The 25,072-nt window shown below is 47.2% G+C and overlaps 1 protein-coding gene across 4 annotated transcripts in view; it reads right to left on the reverse strand.

The window, feature by feature from the left end:
* Positions 1-25,072, reverse strand: part of DPYSL2 (dihydropyrimidinase like 2) — a 112,519-nt gene that overhangs the window by 10,958 nt on the left and 76,489 nt on the right. For all 4 annotated transcript variants that reach the window (XM_019659551.1, XM_019659552.1, XM_019659554.1 and 1 more), the window contains exons 4-10: positions 20,033-20,197; positions 17,696-17,757; positions 17,102-17,182; positions 16,471-16,539; positions 10,882-11,002; positions 2,394-2,550; positions 1,788-1,929 (exon numbers count right to left, since the gene is read on the reverse strand). In XM_019659551.1, coding sequence (XP_019515096.1) covers positions 1,788-1,929; positions 2,394-2,550; positions 10,882-11,002; positions 16,471-16,539; positions 17,102-17,182; positions 17,696-17,757; positions 20,033-20,197 — 797 coding nt within the window. The remainder of the gene's footprint in view (positions 1-1,787; positions 1,930-2,393; positions 2,551-10,881; positions 11,003-16,470; positions 16,540-17,101; positions 17,183-17,695; positions 17,758-20,032; positions 20,198-25,072) is intronic.

Raw genomic sequence — 25,072 nt, forward strand, 5'->3', positions numbered from 1 at the left:
GATAAAACATGACTTTGCAATAAAAAGGAACACACTTTTGATACACACAACAGCCTAGATGGATGTTAAAGGCATTATGCTAAGTGAAACAACCAATTTCAAAGGGTTACATACTGTATGATTTCATTTATATAAACATTTTCAAAATTACAAAAGGTATAGAGATGGAGACTAGACTAGCAGTGAGATGCAGACATCTCCAGAGGGTAAGGCTGACGATAAACAGACAGCATGAAGCAGGTCTTTGTGGTGACGGAGGACATTTGTATCTTGATTGCCGTGGTGCTTACACGAATTGCCATAGGACCAAATGACACAGAACCAGACACACACACTGCACCATCATCAGTCTCCGGGCTTTGATATCATACTATAATGACGTGAGAAGCAACCACGGGGGCATATGGGAAAAGGGTACACACAGGCCCTCTCTGTCCTATGTTTACAACTTCTTCTGAATGAATCTATAATCATTTCAAAGTGAAAAGTGAAAAAAAGAAAAAAAAAATGCTGAAGGGGCTGCAATACCTCTTCAGGAAACATCATTTGGCTTGCAAACTATCCTTTCAAAGATACAGGCACAGACCAAGGCTTCTAGTCTAGTCCATCCAGTAAGTAGTCGCAGCCCCTCATCCGGGTTTCTGCAGTCATAGGTGCTAACCACCTTTCCTCATGTCCTTCCTGCACCTTCTGATGCCTACCACTTCCCTTTAAATACAGAATTTGATGAAATGGTTGCATATCTCAGTTAGGAAACCCACTCTAAAGCTAGTAGAAAAATGAGCAAAGGAAATGAGCAGATATCGAGAGAGAAAAAAATATAAATGGCGCATAAGCATATGAAAAAAAAATAGTCACTCTAACGAGTAACTGAAGAGATTAAATGTAAAACAAAATTCACTAATCAAATCAGCAATATTTTGGTTTTTGGATGATAACACCAATTTGGACCTTAGAAGAAATTGGGAGATGTCATACACTGCTGGCAGCATACAAATTGATGGAATCTTCTAGAAGGAATTTTGACAATATATATCAAAAGACTTAAAAATATACACACCCTTTGACCCAGCAATACCGCTTCTAGAAATTTCTCTGACAAGCCTAATTAAAGATGCGTCCAAGGATGTTCATCCCAGTAACAAAATCAGAAACATATTGTATTTCCCCATGTCCCATGTATATAAGACACACCCTTTTTTGAAAAATTTGGGGTCTAAAAACTGGGTGCATCTTATGCAGTGGTTGTATGAGCACAAAAACAAGCGCGAAAAAAGCAGGAAATGCAAGTAAAAAAATACCTACAACCACTGTATAAGACTCACCCAGTTTTTAGACCCCAAATTTTTCCCCCCTAAAAAAAGGTGCGTCTTATACATGGGGAAATACGGTAAGTGTTCAAAGAACTGCAAATGAATTACAGTTCAGCATTAAAATGAAATAATCGTCTGCTATTAAAAAACCAAGTTTTTGAAGTATATTTAAGGATGTAAAGATATTTTTATGATATATAGTTTTAACAAAACAGCCACAATATAGTATGTATGATGCCAATGTTATTTACATGCTCACATACATAACATATACACACATGGAATATTTAGGAGGAAATGATCTATAAGGAGTGAGTGGTCTTGGATTCCCACCTAAGAAATACTGTCATACAAGTACCAGCTTCTAGAATTTTCTCAACTGATATTTCAAGGCCTACATGAAACCCATGGCCCTCAGATGAGGAGGCAGGAGAAAGCTGAGACCAACGCATGAGTGACATCACTAGTCCTTACCACAGCCTTGTCCCAGATGACAGACATCCGCTCTTCGGTGCCATTGGTGCCTTCAGGGATCAGGGTGAAGTTGTCCTTTCCTACAGCCTTCTGGGCGGTATTGAAAGTACAATGGGCACTACCAGTGACCTGGAGATCTCCACTAGAAGGAAAACATATAACTGGCTTTTAACTTCAAAATTATCAACTTTGAATGTGTTTTTTTAATGTGTGAGGCCACCGACAGTTTTTGAGATAACCTTTCCTCCCCTCAGGAGATAGGTAATTCGGGAAGATATGACATGATCCTGAAGCTTCACTATAACGCTGTGCCTCTAAATCTGTTGTGAGGCGTCACGGGTGACAATGCGCCACCATGGAATCCTTTTGATACCTCATTGTCCCCTTTGGTTGACCTTCAAGATGGCTCAAGTTGTTATTCAGAATTCCCCCTCAGAAAAGCGTTCAAGTGATAATCCCCTGTTCCTATTTGTTGACCTGAGTTTGGAGAACAAAGGTCTGTCTGTTTGCAAGCCTGCTTTCATCCACCATGTTGTAACCCTCCAGGTCAGTTGTGTCTGAGGAAAGACTGAGAACGCGAAGTGTGAATAAGTCTCTAAGACTCACCAGGACAGCAAGGAGTTCAGAAAGTCCGGAGTGGTCGGGTCGGGGCTCAGGGGTGGGGAGGTGACAAAAGCAGCAGCCTTGGCCCAGTTCTTGCTCCAGTAGTGGGAGCCATCAGTTCCCAAGCTGGCAGTGACAGGCTCGCCATACACCACCGTTCCTGACAAACAGGACAACAAAGCTGAGTGCGAAACAGTGAGGCAGAAGGGAAACCACCCTTGTTGGGAGCAGCTACTTGCCCAGCAGCATGCCAAGGGCTCTCAGGTAAGGACGCTGATGCCCAATGAGGTAAAATATGTCAACCAGTCAAAATCATCAATCCAACATGTGCTCCCTAAGGTATCATCTTTAGACCCTGCTCTCCTAACTCACTCTCCCCAGGCGATCCCAAACAGTCCATCTCCTACACTGCTGATTCCCAAATCTATTAACAATCTCAGATTGCATGCAAGCACCCAGTCCAAAGCACCGTCTAGACTCTTATTTTGGGGTGATCCATGGCATCTCAAACTTAACTTGACTGCTCACCAAACACTCCCCTGCTCTTCCAACATCTCCCATCCCCTTTGCAGTGTCTAGTTGTGGCTAATGGGCTGAGAGCAGAAATCAGATGTGACGTCAGTGGGCTGAAGCATTTGAGAGCAAGTAGAGATCTGCCCAAGCTACAGCCTGGATCCCTGAGTCACCACCTGAAGGGAGCTGCCCTTAGCGCCACCAGATTCACATGTGACTTTGGAGGAGTGAGAAAGAAATGACTGTGCACAGTTATACCACAGAGACTTCCATTTCTGGAAGCCTCGTTTAACTGAATTAATACATTGTCATAAAAGAAATGTTAGTTCCCTGATGCTCAAATCATGTCCTCGTCTCTGTCCATTCATGTGCATGCCAGAAAGGTGGCATTCTATATCCACTGAATGCCAATGCATTAATGCCTTAAATACATCCTTTCCTTTCCCCTTCACATACCTTCCCTTAAGTCAGGCCTTCATCATGTCTCCCCAGCTCATTCCAACAGAGCCTCCCAATCGGAGTTTAGAGTTATTTTTGCTTTCCCAACCTTCTTCCCCACCTCCCCATTCATTCTCCATCACACTTCCAGAGTGATCTTCCTAAAACATAACCTCCCCAGGCCATTCTCTTGCATAAAGTCCCCCCAAGGAGCATTCTGCCTTTAAGGACAGAAACAAACCCCTCACTGACACATCTGATGCCCTTTCTTGTCCATCCACCTATCAAAGCTGATACCCTCTCTAACACTGTCCAAAACTCAATCCTGTCCTCCACTCCAATAATCACCCCATTTTGAATTTTTTGATTCTCCACTGGATGGAGATACACTGAAGAAAATACATCTGCCTGCACATAGTAGGTACTCAATAAATGTGTGTCACATTAATTAAAGGGTGCAATCTTTTATTAATGAAAGGCATCACCACTGGAACTTGATGGCAGGCCAGTCTGACCACCACCAGGAATTCACCTCTCCTTACCTCCCCGCCATCACAAGGCTACCCCCAAAAGTCCTGTCAAACATTCTCTCTTCTCCAAACACAGGGCCCTGAGGGCCAAACACTTCTCAGTCAGGAATGTGTGTTCTTTCCTCTCCACAGCATTTTCCAAGGCCTTATCTCTTGATAATAAACCACAACACCCTCTATGTTGCAGTCACCACTCTGAGAGCTGGCTCCTCTGAGCTGTCCCTCCAGCCTCAGGAATTTCACAAAGGAGTCCCTGTTCAGCCAGGGAGTGTCAGAGGCCAGCGCAGGCCCCTCGCTTGGGGAAATCAGTAACAGTCCTGCAGCAGGATGGAGGGCTCCAAACCCAGGGAAGCCTCACCCAGAAGGAAGCCCCCAGGAGGAAAAGGGCCAATGCTTGGAATCACTTGGAAGGTCTCCTGGGTTCCTGACCCACTCAAAGCCTCCGAGGCAGGATTCTGGCAGCCAGCTGGGCAGCTGCACAAACCGCTCCAGCTCACCCCAAACTGGAAAAACACCGCATAATGAGAAGAGGCCTCGGTGGCTGCCAAGTCCATTTATGAAATGCAAATGTCTGAGCAGGACACAGCGTTGCTGGCCCAGGGTTCTCATAGGAGCTTCACTCCCTGCTTTTGATTTGAGCACCATCCGGAACTGGCTGAGCTGATTGTAGCTCTTCTAACCAGCCAGGTCTGGAGGGCCCACTGGCTACTGTCTGAGCCCAAGGGTGAGGCTGGGGCAAGTCATTAGGAAAACAAAAGACTCTTAAACCCAAAGGTATCCTGGTTTTGTAGACACGATAAAGCTCAAGAAAGCAGAGTGGCTTGCTGGTCTTTGAAAATCCTTGGACAAGCATAAACAGTTTCCAGATTATCCTGTAACTTACTATTGCTCATCCTCTCCCTGAAACTGCAATTCAGTCCTGCTTTGGAAACGTTGAGTACAAGGAGGGGCTGGTTCCTGGATCGCATCCTGAATCCCACACATGTGAGTGCCCTTGACTGTGGCCTTCGTCTCACTCTGTGAACTACAACTGTGATGGGGTGGGAGCTGGTGCACAAGGGCTGGGTCCCATTCTCCATGCATAGAACGTGTACCTCACCACAAAGGAATGAACTTGGCCTTCAGCCTCTGGAAATCCCAGAACTGGGTTGGAGCTTCAAGGTCACTGCTGACCACACCTGCCTCCTTAGACCAAGGCTGAGCCAGGACTCCTGGGCCGGGGCCAATCTGAGATGGAGGCACTTGAAGAAAGAAGGCACCTTGTGGTTCATTTTTGCTTTGCCCTGTTCAAATTGCGGGGACTCAGATGTCCTAGCTGTCTTTTGGTTTATTTCTTTTCTTTAGCCCCCAAAGGCATGGCAGGAGTTAAACCATTCTATGGGAGACGCGCACCTCACTCACAGGTGAGGGCTCTGCCTCCCAGCACCAAGGGCCTGCAGCCTCCCCAGGGCTGCTCTCACCATTTTATAAATACTGTACCTGAGGGAGCCGTGCTACCCAAATCTGACAGGGTTGCCATACGTGGGACACACAAATACACACGTCTGGACCTCGGGCAGGCCACTGACACCACAGAACTGCGTGCCAGAAATAATTACTGCTAATAATAATAAACCGTGGAACAGGTTTCATTGGCCTTTCTGCACTCCTCTAATGCTTTCTTGGTGGAGGTTAGACCTTTATGATTTTCTTCTCCAGGGAAAGTCTAAAATGAGGGATGTGACCCCCAAGCCTCCCTGGCAGGCTCTCTAGGGCAGTCAGGAACTGCAGGGGGCGTTGGGGGTAGTGTTTATTCACAATAGGGGGGAAGGGGGCAGCCTGAAAGCATTCATGAAGAATGGACAGCTGGGGCTGAGAAATGTTTGACAGATCCCTCTCCTTTCAGAGAGCCTGTTCAGAACCCAACAGCCGGGGCAACCCTGTCAGATTTCAGTACCAAGGGTGGTTCTAGAGGAAAAGAATCGAAGTTTTCTGAATAGGTCTGGGAATTCTGGAATTGGCTCTCTAATCTGATTTGATTTAAAGGCACTCATGACTCATTTCTACTAGTAAAGAGAGCAGTGGTAGTCCAAAGCGTGTTGGGGCAAAAGAGATGCACAAATATCACCATGGAATACTCCTAATCAATAATTATAATTATAAGAGGCAATGTTTGAGTGGACCATGTATTTGATACCTTAGAACATTTTTTGTCTGAGTATAAGGAGACCCGCTGGCTGTTCCTAATTACGCTGGACAAAGTAGGGAAAGAAAGGATGAGCCTCAGGGACTCCAACTCCCAGCCCAAGTGTGGCATCAATAACCCACAAGTTTCTGCCTGCCCCGAAGGAGATCCTTATCTGCAGTAGCCTCAGAATTCAGATGGCTGAAAACCAAACCCAGACTCTCATCTTGCAAGTGGCTGCATTACAATGCAAATTAAATTCCCAGTGTCTCAGTGTCTGCTGTTCAAGTGAGAGCATTGATTGGGAAGGAATTCTGCCTCCAGGCAGGCTTGGGGCTCCAGCTGTAACATCAACTCTTCCCTGAAGTCTCCAAGCCTGTGGGCCCGCCCTTGCAGATTTCACAAGTGCCAATGCAACTGGCTACTGCACGAACCAATTCTTAAGATCAACCCCCCCCCACCACCACACACACACACACACACACAACACACAACACACACACACACACACACACACACATATATAATGTTGTTTCTATTGGTTCAGTTTCTTTGAAGAGTCCTGACTAACAGATTTTGGTGACGCATATGCCACTCAGGGTTTAAGAAGTTCAAGAATGCTAGGTTGTGGATTAGTTTACCCCTAAGGGTTCATTCCCAGGTTGGGGTGGTCCTCACCACCCCACGACCACGTGCTTATCATTACACCTGAGTCACTCCTATTAACCCGCAAGGCATAGAAGTCTTGCCTTGGTTTGGGTTCCCAGGGTTTAACATCCAGCAACCAGATGTTCTGAACAGCTCTGCATCTGGGTGATGGGCCTGGGTGAGGAGGAGGATGGAGAAGGTTGTCCGCCGGATGAGGTCATCAGGCGCTGCCTACGCGCTACCATCCACACATGGAAGGCATTTCACACGTGGGCAAAATGCAGTCTGAGGGCGCCACTCCAGAGCAATCCCCACACGGGACCCTCTGTGGAAAGAGAGCTGGCCAGGAGTATAGAACCCTGGGTTCCAGTTCCAGTGGGCTGGATGATCTTGGGCAAGATATGCAATTTCCACACTTCAGTTTCTCTTTCATGCCATAAGCCTATTAAACGAACCAATGTCTAAGTTCTTTTGAAGAGTAAAAATTGCTCAGGGTATTCTGATGCTGGCTACGTTTTCATTTCCTTCTCTGCAGAATGGGGGTGATGACACGCTGTCCTGCTGGACGGCACAGAAGGAAGAAGGCAGCACGTGCAACGCTGTCTCTGGGGGAAAGATACATGTGGTTGGTCGTGTTGGGTCAAGCAGGCATGTGAAAATAGTTCTCATTTACATTTTATCTCCTATCCTCGCTTACCCGAACACTTCCTGTCTTAGATTAGGACCAGCAGGTCTCTGGATGGGGAGCATATGGGGATCAATAAGAGAAGGAGAGGGCCGGCCAAGTGGCTCAGTTGGTTAAGAGCTCGCTCAAGAGTTTGAGCTCTGAGCAACAGCGGTTCGAGTCCCGGCCCGAGCTGAGCAGCCACTGAGCTGCCAACAGGTGGCAGGATTGCTCAGCTTAAAAAAAATAAATAAATAAGAGAAGGAGATGTAGGGTTATGATTTTTCACCAGCTGCCATTTGCAGAAAACGATGAGTCCCCCGCTAGGTAGGGTGAGTGTCTGTCAACAGCGGCGCCTTCCTCTGTGCTATAACCACACTTGCATGCACTTCTCTGATAATACTGACCATTTGCCACTGTGACTTGCTGCCCGTGTGTCCCTCCCCTGCTAGTGAAGCAGCTGAGGGCTGGGTCTATTTCTCGTCTCTGGCACAAAGGCCTGAAGTATCATATCATAAAAGTCAAAATAAATTCTAAAAGCTCATGAATGAATGAAGGATCTCGCCGATTTACAGATGAAGAAATGAAGCAGCAGAAGTTGGCCATGCCTCATACTTGTCTCAGGGGCCAGAAGAACCCACCTGAAGAAACAAAGACTCCTTAGCAGGAAACCCTTGCCTTAGGTCAGCAGACATCTTTGCTGTGCTTTTCTAACCAGCCCTTCATCATTAATCCTAACCGTGGTAGGTACAGTTACTATATACATCTTTATGAACAGTATCTCATTTACACATCACCATCACCCTGTGAGATGAGTCACTATTACTACCCTCCCTTTGCAGATGGGGAAATGAGACCTAAAGATGATACGTCACCTGCCCAGTATCACGTGCTAGTACACAATGGAGCTAGGATTTGGTCCAGCACAGGATATTGATCCCGGAGCGCTAACCCTTAACATCACCTTATATTGTTTTTCTTCTCGGTCCATATTGTCTATGACTGTGCTGGGTGTCAGGCTCCAGTTTTACCAGGTTCGTTGGGGAACTAAACCCCAACAGATACCAACAAGGAGATGATCACAGCATTTCCCATATTAGAATAATCTCAGAGCATGAAGTCAGATATTAACATGCGTATTCATGGCCTGACGTCAGAGGCCGGATGATCAAAGGCCAGTTCCACCATTCACCAGCTCTGAGCTTCAGTTTACTCAGCTGCAAAGTAAAACAAAGGACAAAAATCCCTGCTCGGGCCACCTCCCCAAGTTGTTGTGAAGTTCCAACAAGATGGCAAGAATCTTAAGAGCCTGCAAAGCAAGCTAGGGTTTCCCATTCTTGCTCATTAGCACCGGAATGCGCTGGAAATTCTTTCCTGGAAGCTCAGGTTCCTCTAAAAGCAAAGGCTTACAAGAACTAGAGAGTGGGAGTTTGAATGCAAGAGCCACACTAGGATCCACGATGTGGGCACCATTAGACGCACACCTGGAAGGTTCTAGAACAAATAGACTAAAATAGTCCCTTCATCACGCTCACCCCCCAGTGATCACACGGGATCAAAGTCACAAAGACAACAGATGGAAATCATCAGGCACTGAGTCACAGAGTATGGGAGCGGGACTGGGCTCTATAACATACTCCAGCTCCACGTCTTCAAACGGGGAAACTGAAGCACGCAGACACGGAGCTCCAGCACAGCTGGCAGGGCTGGCTCGGAGCTCAGTGCGCTGCAGCCCAGGCCAAGGCCAGCTCCACCTGCCCCACCCAGGTCTGGTGAGAGACCGGACTCCTTCATCCTTTAATGTGGGCAAGTCAGAGTCTAAATTAGAAAACAATGCCTCAGCTTTTAAATTGTGTTAAGTTGAATGTTTACTTATATTCAAATTATGTTAAAATGTTTAATTTTTGGTTTCTTATTATCATCTGGGTACAGTATGATTGTTGAAGGGAAACAAAGCCACCCCCTATCTTCCGCTTTTCAGACACTGTGCCCACTGTCCCCATGCTACGTGGAAGCAGGGGTCCTGTGACGAGTGTTGGGTGCTGAGTGATGCCCACACTTGCTCAGCCATATTGAAAATGGGTGCCTGGGTGACAGAGGGCCCAAGTGATGGAGGGTCACTAACAGCCATCATCCATAATGTCTCCTAGAGACAACAGAAAGCCGATTCTGAACAGATGATTTTAGAGGAATGTTTATTTTACAAAGGCAATTACTTCCAGCTGCCAGGAGAGGGCAGACTTCCAGGAAGGTGGCAAAGCAGCAATCATTTGATGAAGACCTTGAGGTGACAGACCCCAAGAGAGCTCCAAGAAACAGCGGCCACTGGAAGCCACACTCTCTTGGGACCAGCTGAACCAGTGGTCACTGAGCAATTTGATCTAGGTCTTGCATCAAGTCACCCACCAGTGAAGAAATCCTATAGTCCTCCTTGTCCATGTGGATCCCACCCCGCAGAGAACCAGAAACTGAATCACAGAGGTCAAACTGCTCCCATACTGAGAGAGAAAGGGGGACGCAGAAAGAGAGATAAATGGATAGAAAGAATGAAAAAGAGACCAAGAAAAAGATACGGAGACGAGGAGAAAGTGGGACAGAAATCAAGAGAGAAATGGAGACATGCAGACGGAGAATGAAACAGAACAAGAAACAAAAAGAAATGGAGACATACAGAAATGGAGAGATCCAGAGACAAAAGGGTGGGGGATATACTGGGGAGAAAGGAAGGAAGGGAAGAAAGGAAGGAGGGACAGAGGGCCCTTTTATGATATTCACATTCACATCAGGCCAAGAGCCACCCTCAAAGTACACTGCTGGTGATCGATCAGGCTCTCTGTGCGGGAAGCTACTCTCCCAAGCACAGAACACACGGTGTGATCATCCAAACTCATTGCCAAGGGCAGCTTACAGCAGAGCTCTGCTGCATCCATATGGGTAAGGTGCCCATGGAACAGCCTCTGGAAGCAGCGCTGAAAGCTGCACTTAGTAAATTAGTTTCCAAGAGCCTTCTTGATGGACTCCCAGTATCAAGAAGCCAGCCTCATCCCAGGATATATCAAGGTAATTTACAGGGAGTGACTCGAGCCCCCAGAAATCTGGCCTTGACGGGGTCCAGGGCAACATCCCCATCCCCAGGCCCCCCATAAGGCTCTCTTACTTACCCCAGTGGAAACCACTACCAGTCATGAGAGGAAATGCATTGTGCAATAGGAAGTTTCCCAGAAGGATGATTCTGTGGCAGACGGAAACTGATGTCATCTGTGTATGTGCCTAATTTATTTAGACTGCATCAAAGTAAACCCAACCTTTCTATAGAAGGCGGGCAGGAGAAAAATGTGCCTGCCCACCCACTCCTTGCTGTGTGTGGCTTTAAATAGATGTGAACAAGGCCACAGCGGTGAAACAGAGGGAGAAACTGGAGCTCCCTGCCTCGCTCAGCTGTAATTAGGTTAATGCTGGCACGTGATGAAAGCAGCCCACTTGGCATGAGGGTCCGGAAAAGGAGCCCGCAGTCAGTCAGCCCGTAGCGCTTACCCTTTTTCCGGGCCTGGGCGATGACTTCGGCCGCGCTCTTGCTCATGACCTTGGTGATGTACAGGGGGCAGTTGGTCTGGTTGGCAATGGTAATCGAGCGATTCACGGCTTCAGCCTCGACCTACAGAAGAGCATCTGAACATGAGAACTGTGCCCACTCCACGAGCCCACCTTTATTCTCCATCCACCGAGAAAGGCTAAGATGAATGGGAGACCACTGTGTCCTCAAGGTGCTATCCTCAGTGGCACCACTGCAGGAGGGGGATATGACTTGCCCAGTGCCACTCCATATTAATTGGTTGAAATCAGGGGGCATTCCTTCCTGGCACTTCGGAGTGGTTCTAAGTCTGGTTAGCAGACCTGCAATGTCAACATCAGCCTGGAGTCTGTAAGAAATACAGATTCTCAGGCCCTGCCTCAGACCCATAGGATCAGTGCCTCTTGGGGGTGGGACTCAGAAATGTGGGTCTTTAACAACTCCACGTGGTTTTCATGCTTGCTAATGTTTGAGAGCCACCATGCACGGAACCATTGTTCCCAGTTCGGTACATTCATTACCATGGCATAGTCTTGGGGCAAGACCTTCAGTGATGTGACTTTTGCACTGGGTTTCTGTCCGATGCACACAGAGGAGGCCAGCACTGCCCAGGGAACAATGGGGCCTCACAGGGCTCAGGGAACGGAGCAGGCAGCGTGTGCGCAAACCAAAGGCCCTCTGTATGTGAAACACGACCACGGCCAGCCACAGACTGGCACGACCTTTGGCACGAGATGGGAAAGAGCTGCTCCAATTAATAATCTGATTCTTTACACCTGATGTTTCAATGGATGATATTTCAAAGACGCCGCGTGATGAGTGCTAAATACTTCATCAGGTAAGACTACATAGATCAAGTTATATCTTACAGAGGAACTGGCCACGGGCAACTGAAACAGCAAGTAAGATCATGGAACGATGGAGCTCACAAAGTCTTTTTGCTCCCTACCAAATCCTGGCACAAGGCTATAGCTTCAATTCTTTAAGACAAGGGGCTGGGTCTTCCTTGTTTTTTTTGTATCCTCCATGCCCCACCCCTCACAGTTCCCAATATCGTGCCCGGTACACAGCAGGTGCTCAAAAATGTTTACTGAACAAATAAATGACTTCAGGTTAATGGTTAACACCAGGCTAGTCCACAAAAAGCTGCTCTTTTTCACCAGAAATGACTGAACTCCTTTCAGGCATCAAATATGTGAAGAGAGAGTTCTAGAAATCTAAAGGCAAACCAAATGGCTCTTGAAAAAGCTCATTAAACATCCAAATGTTTTTAATTCCTGGAATAGCTGAACGATTCGCTCTTTCTCTCCCTGGATCCAGGGACAATCGAAGTGCCTCTGGCCCGAGCAGCAGAGGAGGACTGTCCTGCTTCCCTGTGGTCACCTCAAAAGTCCACGGTAAAGTGTGAAAGGACTCCATGAGAATCCTCATCGCTTCCCAGTGGTGCCGGTGACTTCTCAATTTGCTGTCCCAACCCAGACACTCTGAAAGTGAACAGAGGCTCTATTCATAAGTGCATGGGAGCAATGGGTGGGGACCAGACTGTCCTGGGTGAACTGGAATGCGTAATCATTCTAATTAGGGAGTAAGTGGAGTGTAAGTGCCAGCTCCATCCGAGCCCTACCCTGGGAGGACTGGCTTCTGTGAAGACACTTTGGACTGAAGAATCCAGGTCCTGGGGCCCTGTCCGGATTCGTTCATCCTGGGTGAGCTAAGTTCTGACCCGCCCCTTGCCCCAACCCCACACAGGCTTGGAGCAAGGGCAGAGGCTGCACTCCAAGGTGACCTCATGGAGACAGAAGGTCATTTAAACCCCAGCTCTCCACGTTCCACCCAGAACCAGGGAAGGGTCCACATTTCACCCTTCTGTGTCTCTCCATACAACAGAATGTGTCTCTCCATACAACAGAAACTTTCTTGCACACACTGAGCTCTGCTTTAAATACCCAACGAAAATAGTATTCCAGTTTAAACATAAAAACTGAGTTGCCTCATTATAGAGCTATCAGGGATTTGGAGGGGTTATCTAGCCCCACTTTCTGATTTTAAAGATGAGGCACCCCAAGATCCAGAGAGGAAAGCAAACTGTATAGGAACACACAACAGTGTCAGTACACACGCCAACGCCAATACACACACCAGCACCGGGACACACAACAGTGTCAGTACACAGCATGCCCTTTACGGCCCAGTCCCCCAGGTGTGTGCACATCCCAATCACGCCTCTCTGAAAGGCCCAGTTAGCAAGTTCTCTTCTCCGTTAAGGATTCTTCACCCTCACCTTCAAGTCCCCACTCTCTCCCCAAAGACAGTCTTATGGTTGTACCTCGCTCAGAGCCCCGTCACCTTCCATCCTACCCAGGCACTTTCCATCTCCCTCTTTGTCCCTTTCAGAAGCGGTCACTTTCTCATTCCTCTCACTGACCCCCACAGGGCCTCCATCGTGATACGTGCTCAGGCACTATTCATGGAGAGATGCTTTCTCGTCATCTCCCTTTCAATCCCTTTTTCTCAGCTGAAAACTGGGGGAAACCCTGCTGAATGAGCTCAGAAGTGGATGACCCTGGAAAGCAGAAAGCGTTTGAGAAAGCCCCACAGCAGCCTCTTGGAAGACAAGAGAACCTTCCCAAGGAGCCAAAAACTCCCCATATTGGAGAGTTCCCAGATCTGTCAGCCCCCAAAGGAGCCTCTGTAACGTGCTGCTGTGGATTGTGAAATCCTTCACGTAACAACTGCTATCAGACAGGTCTCCCAAGTCAACTGTGGACAAACGGGCTTGAGTTCTGTGGTCAAAATAGCAACCAGGACCATGTTCCTCTGATAGCTGGGGCCTGTTCAGTGAGCTCAAGGCTGGCTTTGTGTTCTGTTTTCAGGTTTGCAGGGATCTGGGGATGCCAAGAAGACAGCAGGAGAAAGAGCAAGCTCATAAGGCTCTAAAAATTAAACGTGTGGCTCTCAGGAGTTGTCCCATGTAACAGGATGGGGAGCATTTGCTTTCTCAGAGGCCACCTTCTTCCCACCACCTGCACACTTGTGTCTCTCTCACAGGCTGGTTCCAAAGCTGAAATGTGAACTGTCTGGCACCTCTGGGTGCTCAGTAAATGCTGCCTCTGAATGGGGTTTAGAAGAAGAAAACCACCCCAAGAGCCATGTCATCCCTCTGCCTCTCCTGAAGTCCTTGCTACTCAAAGGCCTGATCCCCAAACTGTTTAAGACTGAATGCAGAACCAGCCACTTCTAAGGAGGCGGCGGCTGGAGGCCATCACATGGCCTATGCCATCCTTCCCACCCCGACAGGTTTATCCAGGGACATTTAATTACAATCGTCACTGAGGCTAGCCCGAAAGGGTAAACAAAGCCACAGCAAGAAATCTTCGAGGCGTCTGTACAAGTGAGATGACGTCTACATATGTGTGCATGTGTGTAAATGTGCATGTATGGATAAGCATTGCATTGTGTGAATGTGTATATTTATTTGTACATGTTTATACATGGGTACACACGTACATGAATGTTTTATACATGTGTGAGCATGTGTGTATGTGTACACGTGTGCACTTCTATCTGTACATGTATATGTGTGCACACTTGTGCAGAAAATCAGCTTCAGGTGCTCTTAGCATCAACTACTGAAACTCTCCCTCTTTCGTACAAGCTGTCTCCCTGAATCACTGTCCAACAGCCACAGTCACGGCACAGGGTTCCCTGCAGCAATGGAGGGGCCTAAAGAAGTCACCCTCGTGTTGGCCCCAGCTCACGTCCTCAGGATTTTAGCACACATGGAAAGGTTAGATGGTCATGAAAGCTCATATGGCCTGGAGAGGACCATACAATATTGAAAATTTAATAGCTTCCATCCTTTCATCTGGGGAGATGAAAATGTCCCCAGGGCCTCAGACAGTGCTAACGATGCCCTGGGTGTGTGTGTGTGTGTGTGTGTGTGTGTGTGTGTGTGTGTGTGTGTGTGTGTGTGTGTGTGTGTGCTTCTGTCTGTGTAACTTGTGACAGTGTGTGTGTTTCTGTGTGTCTCTATGTGTGTGTGCTCGCAGTAAAGGGCAGAACAAGGAATTGTAAGCNATGGTCATGAAAGCTCATATGGCCTGGAGAGGACCATACAATATTGAAAATTTAATAGCTTCCATCCTTTCATCTGGGGAGATGAAAATGTCCCCTATACATGTATTTGTGAGTATGTCATCCTGGGTGTGTGTGTGTGTGTGTGTGTGTGTGTGTGTGTGTGTGTGTGTGTGTGTGTGTGTGTGACTGCTTCTGTCTGTGTAACTTGTGACAGTGTGTGTGTTTCTGTGTGTCTCTATGTGTGTGTGCTCGCAGTAAAGGGCAGAACAAGGAATTGTAAGCCCTCAACGTGTGAAAGACGCTCCAAGTGGCTTCCATCTTTACTTTTTTCTTCCTCTTTCTTTCTGCTTTTCCAGCCTCACTCCATCCCCAGAGTCTTAGGAAGAAGGCAGTGGATGTCATGACGCCTCACCCCCACTCCAGGCAGCCTGTTGAAAGCAACTTCAATTCAGCCCTCATAAATCCAAATCCTTCTGGGAGGGAGCAGAACCTCCTGCACCCATGGGCCCCAATGTGCACACTTCCTAGATTTAGCAGAAATGTCCCAGTGCTAAAGTTCTGTGATTGGGGGCCCTGGTCCCATTCATTCTCCTTTTGTTAAGCATCTCCCTCCATCTGTTTCTGGAAGGAAAAATCCCAATTTGGGGTCGACGTCCAGTTGCTTGATGATTTTATCGGCCTTTCTCTGCACCCGTCCCTTTTCCATCACTTCTTTCCTGTAAAGAAAAAGTCTGTTCCTTTCCAGGAGACTTCCCAGCATTCTCTTTGCTTGGAGCTGCCAGGTCCTCAAGAGCCTGACCTTGAGCCTTTCATTAAGGGGCCAGCTCCTGAGAATTACTGAAAGGCCACAAATTCTGATCTAGAAAAATAGATTCCTCACCTACGACGTAAGCACCCCCTTCTAACTTCAAAGGCCTGGATGGTGACCTAAGACAGTGACACTCAACCTTTGTGCTAGCACGGCCCCTGCTCTTCATTTTCCGTCCCCAGTTTTGAAGGAGTCTATCTATTAAACTCTACTGATTACGTTATAACCTGATTATGTGCAGACATACCATGGGAAAACTTACAATTCCTTTATGCTTTCTAGACATTTAGAGTAGCTTTTAGATCCCCGTGACTACGTTTTGGTGACCTGTGAGACTTTTGAAGGCCCCACGTCATGAACCACGAAACTCAGTCTGCAGGATGCTGACAAAAAAGCTGTTTGTGTCTCCCCAAGAAAGGGCTGGAGAATTAGAGACCGAAAGAGGAGTCTTCAAGCTAAACAAGTCATTACTGCTTTACCCCACTGCTCAGTCTAACCCTTCACGTTGCCTGAGTAGACACACACGCGGATAACCTGTGACTTCTCAAAGACACCAAAATCAGCATCTGAGTAACCCCATCCTCAACAGGCAGAAAGGTGGGTTCTGTGTGGTTCTGACAGCCCAAGGGGACACAAAGGACACATATTCCATTTAGCAGATGTTCACCTCCTCAGGCCGGCTCAGCACATGTCCCTCGGGGCCCGTGATGCCCAGATCCAGGATCCTCTGCTGTTCCTGCAATGTTTAAAGAAAGCCAGGCAGTCAGGGAGAGCTGTGTGTGTGTGTGTGTGTGTGTGTGTGTGTGTGATTTCAGGTGGCTCTGACTGCTAGAGAACTGGGTTAAAGTTACTCAGGCAAGATGTAAAAATGGCATTGCTGACTACTCAGCCTTCATCCCAAGACCCCTTGAAGAGAAGGGCTCCCTATCCTATTCCCAGTCCTACCTGAGCTTAGACCGATCAATTACAGCCTCTCAAGTACATACAGCTGCTCCCCTGGGATGCTACAGTGTAAAACGTCTGCATGTGGGAGTCCAAGTCCCCTCACCACACGCTGGCAGCTGCATCACAGCACTGAGAGAAACGATGTCTCTGTGTAAAGGGAACAGGCTGTGTGTCCTGCAGACCACACAGAGGGGCGTCACCGACATTGGTACTGTCAGTGAGGCTGTGAGCAGAGCGCCTGAGGACAGTCACACAAGGTCCCCCCTGCTTTTCTACCTGGGAGTTGAGCTACAGAAGTCACTTCCCTTTCCTGAGCCTGCCTCTCCCGCTGTGGGTCATGCAAGGCACCATACCTCTGCAATGATGTCACCGTTCTCTGCGTGGACCTGGGCGATGGCACCGATATCCCGGATCACGCTCAGTACTTCATAGATCTGAGAGAGGGAGGGGGTGCGCGTCAGAGATGGGGACTTCCATCTGCCTGTTCACAAGTACAACCCTCTCCCTATGGGCCACAGAGATCAAAAACAGCACCCCTCGGCTACTTCTACAAAGCACTGCTTTTTCCCCATGTCCCAAGGGCAATGTTTCTGGCCACGTGTAGCAGAGCAGGACTCTCAGTAATTAACAGAAGCAGCGCCACCTAAAAGCATATGGGTTAGGCGTGAGAAGCTCAGAGACGCTCATGGATGGCACTGGCTCGGAGTACACCTCTCGGCGACAGGCTTCAGCAGGCTGAGCCAGAGCCTCGTGGAACACTGATCCTGGGGGGCCAGGGCACTGGGTTCATGGCCTCCCTAAAGGTAAAGTTACATCAGGGGCTTCATCCACCAGCCATTTCCACGAAGCTAAGGGGTGTCCATCCACTGACGGCAGCTTTCAAGACAACAGCCGTGGCCTGAATGTACCAAATGCCAGTCAGCTCGTCCAGAGAGGACTTTTCTTACCTGGGAATCCGTTAGCTGGAAGCGATCTTTGAAAGCCATGTACACGAGGAAAGAATTTACCCCTGGAAGACAGGCAAAATAGATAGGTGGAGACGTGACTTTAATAGGTAAACCAAACAATCTGGAAGGAAATAAGACAGTTATAAGACCATGCGTATGTGTTAGGGAGAGAGGGAGAGGGGAGGAGGAGAGGGAAAGAGGAAAAGGGAGAGAGAGAGGGAGAGAGAGAGAGAGACAGAGAGAGAGACAGAGAGAGAGAGAGACAGAGAATGATAAAGCAAATGGGGTGAAATATGCACAATTGGTAAATCTGGGAATAAGGTGCAAAAGTTCCTTTTGGTATTCTTATAATTTTTCTGTAAGTTTAAAACTATATCAAAATTAAAAGTTGCTTGTATTTGTACACCCATACAAATACACAGCAGCATTATTCGCAATAGCCAAAGAGTGGAAGCAACCCAAGTGTCCACTGACAGCTGATGGATAAACAAAATGTGGCAATAGGCATGCAACGGAACATCGCCCGGCCGTAAGCAGGAAGGAAATTCTGACACATGCTACAGGATGGCATCAGCCCTGAGGACCTCATGCTAAGTGAAGTAAGCCAGTCACGAAAAGATGAATACTGCAGGATTCCAATTTGATGTCAAATTCATAAAGACAGAAATTAGGATGAGGGTTGCCAGCAACTGAGGGAAGGAGGGAGCAGGGAGTTGTTGTTTAATGGGGACAGAGTTTCAGTTTGGAAAGATGGAACGTTCTGGAGATGGAGAGTGGTGATGGTTGCACAACAATGTGACTGTACTTAATGCCACTGAACTGTACACTTAACAATGGTTAAAACGGTAAATTTAATGTTAGGTTGCATTTTACCACAACTAAAAGTTAAATATTAAACACAAAAGTTTCTCCCAACTTGTGACTTTAACAAGAAAATGAATTTGAAGATCCTGTCAAAAAGATCTATAATAAATGTCTTTTCTTTGGTAAACAGATGGGCCATACCGATTTTTAAGAAACATTTTTAAATAAGAAAAAAGTCCATGAATAGGACAAGCAGATGTCGCAATCCACATCCTGGCATTTCAGAGTTCTGGCCTCCCTAGGCACCAGCCCAAACATCCCTGCCCAGCATCCATCACCATGGTAAACAATTGTACTGACAATCTCATAGCCTTGGAGCTTAATTCAAGCCACTGGGGGTGCTGGAAGCTGCCTAAATTCAAGCCTCAGGACATCAAGGCCCTTCTCTCCTGCCAGGCAACAGTTGCTTGGGTAACCCTCTTGGCTGATTTAGAGTAGATTCATTATAAGTATGGAAAGTTGAAAGTTAAATCTTGGTATTCTCAAAAGTGACAAAGATCAAGGATTAGCTACTCTCTTTCATGTGGGACCCTCATGCTAGAAAGAAACTTAGGATTTCTAGTTCAATACCCTCCTGTGAGAGATTTTTTTTTTTTTTAATTGAGACGCATAAAATTTAAGTGATTTTGTCCAAGCTCACACAGCGAGTTTGTGGAAGAGCAGAACTCTAGATATTCATTCTGGGCTTTTCCTATGATACCTATGCCTGGCAATTTCTTTCTGGCCATTCCCTCACAGCTCATGGGACTTCTGAGCTTAGAAGTCTCCAAACCCTAAAGCAATAAGTGTTTCCCTGACAGTTAAGATGCAATGAGGTCAACTTGTGACCCAGAAGTCTACAGCCAAGCTCAAGGGGGCCCCAGTAGACCATGTGACCAGGCAAAACCACCTAAACCCTCAAGGTTCCTGTGGACAAAAAGATCCCTGAGGCACCTTGAGGTGGTCAAGATTCCTCCAGCCTCCTTGGCAATCTTTCAGCACCCAATCCCTGGAATTCTGCTCCCCAAAATAGTCCTACAGACCAAAACAGAACCCTCAGGTTGTCCTAGGGGCCTCCTCACCCTCAAATCTGTCCTGGTTCTTCCGGGTTTGCAGGAAGAAGCTGCCTAAGCCCTCTATACCAGGTCCCGGGCACTCTCCTACAACTGCCCACAATCCTCACTGAGATATGCGCTGTTATCCTTTGAGAGCAAATCACTCTCGTAGCCGCAACTCCAAAGCCTGGGAGGGTACACAGTTCCCTCAAACCAGTAAGATGAAAACAGCGGTTACATAAGAACAGGTCCCTGGAGTAAGGCTTAAGCTCACCTATTAATTAAAGCTCCTGTTGCTACATTGTGTTTGGCCACCTCCAGGCAGCATGAGCTGCAGCCCAAGCCCTCTTTCTTTGCAGGCCCAGGGGGTGAGGACCGAAAGGGATCTACAGAGCAGTGCCAGCTCACAGACTGAGGGTACTGGGTCAGCACAACCTACCGTGGTCCTTCACCAGGGCCTCCATCTCCTCTTGAATGCCCTTGTGCCACTCGGTAATGTCCACGTGCAGGGAGTAGTCACAGCAGGACTTGCTGTCGGCCCATTCCCTCCACTGGTCGAAGGCGGCCAGCAGGCTTGTCCCAGGCTCTGGTACGACATGGTCAACTAGAAAAGAACAGACATTTGTCGTCATCAACAAAAGCCTCAAGGGCCACAGGCCAGCAGCTGTTTTCCCATTTCAACCCTGAACAAGGCTTCTTGGGTTCAAAGTCGAGATGGTGATCTCTACAACCAGCTCTTAAGAATCCACTTAAACCAGCTGACTACCCAAGAGGGAGCAAGCAGAAACTTGGCATGGCATGGTTACTCCAGTGAAACCACGCATGAACTGCACAGATCTGATTTCCCAGCTCAAAGTCCCTGAAAGCACACACCTCGGGCACATTTCTCGGACAATGAGTCATTATGGACAATGGCGGTGTCAAATGGCCAGCCAGAGCTGCCAAATCTTTTTTTGTGTTGATAGCTACTTGTGAGACGCCCCCCCACCAGACAAGATGGCAAGGAACTTGAAGATGCTGGACCGGTGCCATGTAGACTGGGCCTTTTAAAAGGTCCCTGGTATATCCACGCTCTCATCACCACTCATATTTCTGCAGCATAATACCACTTTGTAATTTAAGGGAGAGCTTTCATCTTAAGAGTTCAAAGTGTTTTAAAACTGAGGTTATTGTTATATTATTATTGAGCTCAGCTGGTAGAAAGACAGAGGACTCTGGAGTCAGGCTGACCTGAGTTTGTTTCCTGCCTTAAGTTCTCTTAGGTAAACTACTTAATCTCCACTACCCTGAGTTTCTGTGCTGGTTTATAACAGGGACGTTACCTACCACATACATTTGTCATGAGGATTAAATGAGATAGTATATCAACCTTAAGTCATTCCCCTATTTAAGTCTGCCAATGGCTTCCCCTTGCTTTCCAGATGAAGATTAAAGTTTCCAACAAGATCTACATGATCCTGCCCAGCTTGGCCCGTGACTGCCTCTACAGCATCACCCTGGACCATCTTCCTCCTCACACCCTGCTCTCCAACCACACAGGCTTCATGTCACTTCCTACAGTATCAGCCTGCTTCCTTCTGCCACAGGGCCTTTGCATATGTTGTCTCTCCTGGGTCTTGGAGAGCTCTCACCCAGTGACCAAACTGAAATGACTTGTCCAAGGTTAAATCAAACTTGTGCAACAAAGAAGATAAAACACAGGACTCTTGACTCCTTCAGCAATGAATCATTTTCCTAAATAGAATATTAGGTTCTTCTATACCCAGGTAAGGAGTTCTCAGCTAAGAAAATGCCAGCCCAAGCAATGCTAGGGAGCTCAGATTTCTGAAATGGATCAAATCTTGCAAATGCTGCTAAATCATAATTAACTGAGCTTGGCGCTGTATGTCTCAAAAATATGGCTATCTAGGCTGACTTTTCTTTTGACAAAATTTACTTTTTATAAGTAGTAGTATATGCAATTAAATGGATACATACATAGCTGGTACCAGTAATATAATGTTGTCTAATGAAAGCAATGAGGATGTGTACTTTTAATGTAAGTCTTGCTCTGTAAAATGCTAACACAGAAACCCTGACAAAACAACTCCAACATCTCTTCTTAAATTGTGTTCCCTTTCCTCCACCTCCAGGAGAGGAGGGGAGGGGAGGAAAGATGACTTTGCAGTAATCACAGTTTGGACAGAGCCTCCCTAGTCACGCCCCATTCCTCTAGCTTCATCTCTTTCCCTCCTCCAAACCACTCTTCTAAGCAGTCAGGAGAACCTGAAACCTTTCATCAGATCCTGTCTTCTGATTAAATCCTTCAGTAGCTGTCCATCATTCTAGAGAAAAATTCAAACTCCTCCCCTGATCCTGCAGACCCAGTCTTGGCCCATCTCTCCTACATACTCTGTCACCTGCCCCCTGCTCACCACCCTCAGGCCACCTTGGTGGTTTTTTACCCTTTGACCTGCCCAACTCCTCCCCACATCCACGCCTTTGCACAAACAGTTCCCTCTCTGCAAATCCATCCCTCTTGTTCTTTACTCAGGCATCTCCTCATCAGGTTAAATGTCACCATCCGAGTCGCATCCTCATTTGCAGTCATTTCTGTGTCAGTTTCCCTAGTTTACTATCTGACCCCTCGACTAGGATGCAGACTCCCTCACGGCAGGGAATGAGTGCCTAGATACTGTAAGTGCTCAGTAAATGTTTTCAACAAATGAATGACTTCCCTTCCGGCTCACATTCCACCCTGCAAGATAGAGTCAAGGAGGAGGTGTTCTCCTGGGCATGCAATCAGGTTTTCCTGCGCAATCCCACGAGTGTGTAAGAACATCTGGTGCTATGCTCCTCAAACTTCAGGGAGTCTAAAAATTATCTTGAAAACTTATTAAAACACGGGTACCTTGGCCATCACCCCCAGGATTTCAGATTCTGCAGATCTGGGCTGGGACTTGAGAATTTGCTTTTTTTTTTTTCTTTTTTCTTTTAAATAAGCTCCTTGGGAGCTAATGAATCTGCTTTGGACCACTTGAACATTACTAATTAAGTGCAAATCTTTCCATTTACTTCTCCGGCCACATCCATTCACTCATGTTCGTTTTACCAGGAAGGACAGCAGTATTACTTACAAAAAATATCAGGTTTCCTGGCTGTAACACTGTGACTTCCCTCCATATCCAGATAGCTCCTAGATTTATGAAAGCTTCAAAGCTCAGGACACAGACAAAGCTGAAGTCTTCGGGGAAACAAGCATGTTTCCTCCAAGAGCTCATGACACTCAAGAACGTGTCCACGAAAAGCCTCCACATGTTTTCCCACAGTTCTCTTTCCACAGAAGGTCTCCTGGGAAGAGCTGTTCCAGGGAACAGGGCAGAATGTCATTCTCACTTCCGGAGGGAGCAGAGATTCCCCACGGAGGACACAAGCCTGAAAACGACTTGCCGGAACTCACAGGCCTGTTCTCGGGTGACTGTCCTAAGCTATCTGTCCCTGCAAAAGCTTGCCTTTTGCCTTGCAGCTGACATCTCTCCACTCATGTGAGATGGGAGGGAAAGCTTGTCCACCAGGGAGTGAAAAGAAGATGGACTTGGGGGGGTGTCAATGGGCCCCAAGTTCTAATTCTGGTTCTTGCTGCAGCACTCCATTGCTGTACATAGTCTCTGGGTCCTGTTCTTTCTTTGTATATAAAACATGGCCATGAAACTGCCTATGGTGCAGGGCTGCAAGTTTTAAAAAACGTGTGTGAAAGCACCTGGCAAAATGGTGGCCACACGCCGCGTTTTCATTCCCTCAGGATGAGCAGGCGGAAACGCCACTGTGGTTTCAGTGGTAGGCCTTTAAATCTGTTCATGAGGGAGCCAAGGACATGCCCCAAGACAGTGGCCTGACTTTGTAGTTATAACCAGTGTCCGGAAGTGCTTTTATTAGAAGACACCAGCTAGTTTCAAAGGACTGTTACAACTTCTCTTAAAACTATCAAAGGATCCAAAATTTTTAACAACTTTATTGAGATATAATTCACAAACTATACAATCCACCCACTTAAACTGTACAACTCGATGGTTTTTAAACTAGTCACAGAGTTGTGCAACCATCACTGCAATCTATTTGTAAAACATCACCCAAAAAAGAAACCCCAGACCCACAAGCAGTCCCTACCCGGGCCCTCCTGGTCCTGTTACTCCCAATCCTAAGCAATCATTACTTGCTTTCTGTCTAGACAGATTTGCCTGTTCTGCACATTTCACATAAACGGAGTCACACAACATGTGGTCTTTTGCGTCTGGCTTCTTTCACTTAGCATAACGTTTTCAAGGTCCATCCATGTTGTGGTGTGGATCAGCACTTCATCCCTGTTTATTGCTTTCAGTGGTTTTGGTATCCTATTTTTATGTTTATTGGATACTGGCAAAGCGTTAGACACAGAATGAACAGGCTGCTCCTTCCAAATACAATGACAGGGCTCCTTTAGAGTTTGTAGTATTTAAAAGACCTTATTTTTTAAAAACTTTTTTATTTTGAGGTGATTGTAGATTCACCTGCAGGTGTAAGAAATGATACCGAGAGATCCTAAGACCCACCAACCCGTGTGCCTCAGGGGTAACATCCTGCCTGCCTTTAGGACATCACAACCAGGAAGTCAATATTGACATAATCCAAGACCCCAAAAGTTTTTAAAAGGCCAGCAGTTGGTGGGTCTGATAGGCTCTCAAGGGGCCCTTTGTATTTAGAACACTTAGAGATGCCAGAAAAGTCACCATCACAGTCCCTCTCCTGGGACTGAAGAGGCTAAGACACATTCTGAATGTCTGCTGGGAAGTAAGCATGAGGAGACGGAGAAAGCGGGGACAGGCCTTCCCCTCGGTCCCCCGCCAACACCTCTCCAAAGCCTCACATACAGTCTCATGCAGGGGCAGTTCTAGAATCCCCTGTTTGTCAGTACACACACTGCCCTCGCTTCCTGGGGGTATGTACTCCATCAGAATTGCCCACCTCCTGCCTCCCATTCCAGAATCATGGCTGCCTCATCCTCTAGTTCTGCATTCAACGGTGTGTGCGGTGGGTGGCCTCTCCCCCTTTTCCTCTTGGAGAAGTTAATGGACGTGAATTAAAAGCAATCCATCAGGGAGATGACAACACAAACCACCACCGCAAGCTTATCTACAGCGCTCCGGAGCTGGCATCTCCTCAGCAAAATGCCGGGTGACCTATTCAATAGGAAAGGGCTTTTGTTGGTGGAGAGATAAGCACCTCTGGGAGCCCAGCCTGCCAGTCAGGATAAGATGGTTTTGTTCTGGAAAAAGGCAGAAAGGAGAAAGCACCTGTCCCAGGGAATATACCAGGCGCCCATAAGAGAGGTGGTGGAGGACAGACTGGAGTCCAATGCCTGAGGATCTGGACAGTTCTGCCACTTACTCATCATGTATGTGGCTTTGGACAAGACATGCAACCTCTCAGGCCTTCAGATTGCTCATCTGTAAAATGGGGCTAA

The sequence above is a fragment of the Hipposideros armiger genome, unplaced genomic scaffold (genome assembly GCF_001890085.2).
Source record: "Hipposideros armiger isolate ML-2016 unplaced genomic scaffold, ASM189008v1 scaffold_301, whole genome shotgun sequence".
NCBI classification, from domain to species: Eukaryota; Metazoa; Chordata; class Mammalia; order Chiroptera; family Hipposideridae; genus Hipposideros; species Hipposideros armiger.